Source organism: Mya arenaria, chromosome 8 (assembly GCF_026914265.1).
Source record: "Mya arenaria isolate MELC-2E11 chromosome 8, ASM2691426v1".
Taxonomy (NCBI): domain Eukaryota; kingdom Metazoa; phylum Mollusca; class Bivalvia; order Myida; family Myidae; genus Mya; species Mya arenaria.
Window position 1 is genome coordinate 38,001,045 of NC_069129.1, and position 6,000 is coordinate 38,007,044.

At 32.6% G+C, this 6,000-nt stretch overlaps 1 protein-coding gene across 1 annotated transcript in view; it reads right to left on the bottom strand.

Moving 5' to 3' along the window:
• The window catches only part of LOC128243000 (uncharacterized), a 68,884-nt gene extending 64,372 nt beyond the window's left edge, over positions 1-4,512 (bottom strand). Inside the window, exon 1 of the mRNA XM_052960472.1 lies at positions 4,302-4,512. Within this exon, the coding sequence (XP_052816432.1) occupies positions 4,302-4,428 (127 nt within the window). The 5' untranslated portion in view covers positions 4,429-4,512. The remainder of the gene's footprint in view (positions 1-4,301) is intronic.
• Between the last annotated feature and the right edge of the window lie 1,488 nt (positions 4,513-6,000).

Consider the following 6,000-nt stretch of genomic DNA (forward strand, 5'->3'; position numbering starts at 1 on the left):
TGCTTATTAAAACGAAATTTAAGTATTTCTTTGTGTTTATTTTACAACTGTATACAATACTAATGTAAGACAAATCTTAGAGCATGTGGTCTCATGATCGGTAATAGTAACTTGTAAACACTAAAGGATAGTTGCGTTCTGAATAAATAATGTAATTTATACAAAGAAATGTACAAACAATATTGTAAGGGAACATTGGTGTTTAAAGTGACACTCTTCTTCAAAATCAATACATACACATGTATAAAAACATGTATGTTTTGACGGATAAACCTTGAACTACTTACTAAATAATGAGGTTATGGAAAAGATTAATAACAGATAACAATATTGTAATCGTGTATTTAATAGATGAAAACGCAAAAACATTAAATGATTGGCGAATGCTAAAAGATTTATTGTGGCCTACTATAGTCTCATAAGGTAGAAATACTGTGTTTTTATCATTTCTTTCAAATTAGACTTGGTATCCTTCATAAGAACCATGTTTTCGTTATTTATCCATCTTTTTGAAATATTAAAACAAAAGTATTAATTATGATAAATCTTATGTGGGAGTAAGAGTGCATCTTTAAAACTGGTGCATGTTCTCTATCTGTAAGCGTTAAATATCTTGACCAAAGATAATATAATTAAGATTAAATTGATTAATAATTGATCAGTTTCATAAACCGATTATCGATAGTAGTTTTTCAATCCGATTCCCAACACTAATGTCAGGATATAATCACTATAGGCAAAATTCATTCATTTTAATAAAATATATGAAAAACATACTTTTGTTACTGTCATTTAGTGATCTATTTCCATGTATTATACACATAAAGCTGCTTTGCATTGCAGTTAGAGTGCTTGCCATATGCAAATCCATCATTGGTTTATTTGTATTTTTGTTGTTACTGATCTAGGTCAGAACTCCAAGTGAATTTCAGGCCAAGATCAATAGAAACAGATTTTCATAGAAAGGAAGCCTTTCCTGTTATTCTTATGAAGACAACAAACTGATATGTTTATTATGCATGGGGGATGAACAAAAAAAGTCATGTGACCACAAATGCAAACGCCAGTAGTATTTTGGCTCGATTGATCGTCAATCCAGGTAAGTTTCTTATTAATATATTTGTTTTACAGGAGGGTCCGTTAAAGTGACATAGTGAAAAAAAGAATGCATTGTTTTGTCTTTTGATCTGTGTATTGGTCACCATTCATAATTGCATAGTTTCCAAGAACACTTCGATACAAATAGTGTCCAGGAATGCAAACGCACGTAGCTAGTGTTAAAATGTCATAGCTTTAGACAAAAAGCCACATTATTTTCGAAAGTATTCCTTTTAGTTGCTAAATAATGCCACATATTTTCATATTCACATATTGTGTGTTATGTCAATATTTTTTCGCGATGTGGCAATTCATAATAGGGCTCTAGAACCATCATAGTCGAATTAGATATTAATTGATACAAACTTAATTTCAAATGAGATTTTCATCGAGTTCTGTGGCGTTCCTTACAAGAATCATGTCATAAACCTTATGGTCGACGACATAGCTAGCAGATTGCTATGTGAAAATATGGACCAATTTTAACACCTGATCAGGATAGGTGGCTGCAAGCACATAATAAACACATAATTTGTTAAATTGGGTCTTCTGCGACCTACCACTACACGTGATTAGACCGATTGAAAGCATAATATGCTATTTAACATATATCGAGTGGTCTGATGGTAACTAGGACACTTTTATTAGGGGTAATTTTTAATGTGTGAATGACCCAAGAATGTTTGTGTGTTACAATTTCTACAATTTTAACTGACTTAGTTGTTTTGGACCGAAATTATAAAAAAAATGAGAAAATTTGAGACTGATTATTTCGACACTTTTTAAAACTTAAATCGGTCTGGCTTGGTCAAAATCGGTCCAGACCGGCAAATTGCCGGTTTTTAGAAGCCCTGGTCAAAACATATTATCACGTCATAAAAGTAGCAAATGAGCTAGGCTCAATGAGTTCATATATATTTATATATATGTCTAATTACATGATTGTTAAGGTGTTTTTGTTTTGATCAAATGGTTATAATAACCCATGATCTAAATAAAATCTTGAAATGTTAATAAACAAAAATCAAAATTACACTGAACGAAATTTAATAGCATACATTAAACTTCAAATTACAAAGTACACGTATCAAAAAAAAAAAAAAAGCACATATGAATATTAATTAGCATTACTAAAATTGCACTATTTTCTGCTTGTAGTGCCACCATTATATGCTAACTCGACACCTGACACAGTATACATTTGCGCGACTTGCTGTCGGCTACTCATTTGAAATAATTCCACGCTGTGGACTTTGCGGGCAGCCTAATTAATTGTGATATATGTTTATTTGTTTACTCTTCAAAATTTTACTTCAGAATGACAGTTCTTTATACTGTAATATTGTTGTTTACCTCATTTATATTCCTAATTCCTAATTAAATATATCCACCAATCAATTGTGATGAGCATTGCAAAAATACGCCAATTAACGAATCAATGCTCGAAACAGTCCTTCCTCATTCGAAACAGTCCTTCCTCATTCGCTCTTCAACATAATTTTTTTGGTGAAAACTCTTTCATTGATAAACAATATAATTGTGCAGGAAATGTACCGCTATCAAAACTTCACTCATTGACATCAGTGCTAATTGCAAATTAGTTGAGACTTTATAAATCATTGTCATTTAACTAGTAAGGGTCAATTGTGTACATAGCAGGGATTAGAGGAACCATACATGTTCATTGTCTTGTTTGCAACATGCCAGTAGTGTTAAATTGTCTGTGTATCCTGTATTTTGTGATTTTTTTTCAAAATAGTGAATTTGTACACGGGTACTCGGATGATCGATTGAGTACTCGTTGCTATCCCTAATAAAAAGATATTCTGGTTTTAGTGGGAACCAAACCCACGCCGGTACAGTCAAGGAAAAAGTAGAAAAATGACAACAAAACTACACGCCACCAAGGACTCTTACACAAACGCAAGTCTTTTGTTGAAACAAGTTACTTACACTATTCAAATTCATTGACTTCAAAGACAATATTTCAGCATATATAAACATTTGTTGAAGGGTTCCAGACGTCAGTATCTTAGTTTTAACACTCTTAATGATGGTCCTCACTTTATATTGTGATACAGAAGAAGTGCATTTTACAAAAACATGAGCAAGTCCCTTTAAAGAAAATGTTACATTAAGTTAATGATCTTAGATTATACATTAAGTTAATGATCTTAGATTATACAACAAGTGGTCACTATGAAGGCTGATTCACAGTCACTTGATATAGTGACTAATCTTTCTCACTTGCTAGGGGAGGTTATTATCACAATTAACTGTTTTCTATAAAATGTACAGGGTTTCTAGGTAGGAATGTCACAAAACAATAACTGTGTAATCTAACAATCCCAAGGCACAAGCCAAAATATGAGTAATAATCATGGAGTTTGATATCATTTAGCACCACTTAAAATAAATCTAGGCATAAAAGCAAAAATATTTAAAAGGTCTTCTCTTTCTATATTCACTTAGGACTCAATGCAGACAACTGTCACTGCAGACATAATAACAGCATGAGATGAAATATGTTACACACCTCTCAAGACATGTGCTCTGTTGACATACATGTTGCATGTTTATAACAAAAGATCCACAAGATTGCGCTTTTCATTGCTCAAGGTAGAAAAGAGTGGATATTTCAGGTAAATTTGTTCAATGACAAATCAAGGGCCATAATTCTTATATCAACTAATCAATTGGCTTAAGCGATCTCGCTAATAATAAACTTTATATATATTATGTCCTTAAGCAGTGCCATTATGCTTGATGATAGCAACGGCTTATTGCTCAAGATTGAGAGAGGACGTTAAGTGAGTTTGGTAAAATTTGGACAATTTGAGGGCCACAACTCCCAAGTGACTTCAGTGCTTGTAATCAAGTTGGTCATAAACTATGTACATATGAAGTATTATCAATGACATGGCCTTCGATATTTACTTGCTTCGGATCTGTTTGTAGTTTTCCCATTTGTTCATCTTTTTAAAAAAAATGTTGTGTTATGGGTTGATAGGTTTCTCAAGTTGTGTGCGATATTATTTAATTCTTGAGCAAGTATTCATCATATATAGGCACCCATATATCAGCGAAGACATATGTGTACTTTTATAATGAAATGAGGTTAATCTGACAATATACAAAAACAATGATCACTATTTTTCAACTGTTTAGAAATTAGTTTTAACCTCCTGATTGAACAAACTAACCTGATTGTAAGTTTGGTAGTCCAACACTATACCACAACGTTTTCAAAAGCCTTATTTTTGTGTTTTTTAATCCAAAACATTCATGATCCAAGCTGTACTGCCTATATTGTATGTGCCTACAGCCCATCCGCTATGGATGATATCTTGCGTGTATATATGCAAACCAATGTAAACCTCAGGTCGGGCTGTGAGAGAAAACTGCATTCCTGCTCACAAAACCGTGGCTTACAACTGTCAATTACTCAATACCAGTCCTATTTATAAGCCATGTGGTTTACTACAGCCTATATACTCCATAGACGCTAATTGGCATTTCTCCCACCGAAGTCAACCGAGTCAACGCAATAACCAATATTGTACACTACAGTACTTGAAGTAGAGATGGAATTTCATTAACACCAGGACAGTCAAATTCAGTGAATTAGTTAGTCTGTTAATTTGTTAAACTGCAATTCTTACCTCTTCTTGCATTTCTTTTTGGCATTGCACTAATTAAAGGCTGATAGTTGGATTTCATTGGCTGGAAATGTAGGTTATATTTTAAATGAAGATAATTCACAATGCATGGTAATTGTTTCAAACGTGTTGACATGCCAATTATTAATTATTAATGAATTTGTTATATTGTGTTGGAAAATTAATGTTAGCCAGGAGACCAAGGGAAAAAATAAATATGGCACATAATTTCCAGTAAAAAACCCCAAACAGATATGATAATTTATAAATGACATCAAAATATTGATTTTAAAAATATTTTATAATTATACAGTGCTACTGATAAGGGTCCGTTAATGGCATAAAAACCTTTAAAATGCGCCAATTTCGATATAAAGTCAAACATCTGTTCGATTCGGAACAAACACTAATTGTTATAAGGGCGTACTGTTACTAAGATCAATTTACGACCATTTCTGGAACAACTGTTTTGACCAAATTGAAGATAGCCACTAAACTTGTGTAGAATCACTTAACTCCTACGCAGTGATTTAAATTGAAGGGCATTTTTCTTTTTATTATGCAAAGGGAAGTAAGCGCTTTACGGTGTTTTTAATCAATGCTGTTCTGCTTTTAGGATCAAGCCTATACATGCACATTTGCACTTCAATGTGCCAGTAGACTTTAACAATCTCCATTACACTTTATTGATTGAAACCAAGGTGTACATTACGTACACTTCAAATTTACATATGGGCATACAATACACTTTAAGTAAAAAAGGTTATCTGTAGCTCTGATTATATATATGTATATATATATATATATGAAATACCTTTGTTAGATGTAGGAGGTTGAAACCCTTCTCTTTCTATATATACATGGAGATTTATCTCCATTATGGTGTTCTACTCCATTTAGATTTTGTAAACATAGGAAGAACAACTATGAAATACCTTTGTTAGATGTAGGAGGTTGAAACCCTTCTCTTTCAGTCAACTGTATTCAGGGGTTATGAATCACTTGGGACTCAAGAAGCTGGTACACATTAAACAAATGTTCAAATGTGGCATTATTTGGTAGCAGACTGGCAATCTAGTTTAATATTGAATAATTATTTGTTATGCAAGATTTTGGAAGAAAATGAATGAGTATTTGGTTGGCAAGGGAGGAGGGGTATTACACCTCAAGTAGGTGTTTTTATTCATTCATTTATGTTATTCTCAAAATAGACAATTCCATTTATTGAAAATCCAGCCAACTA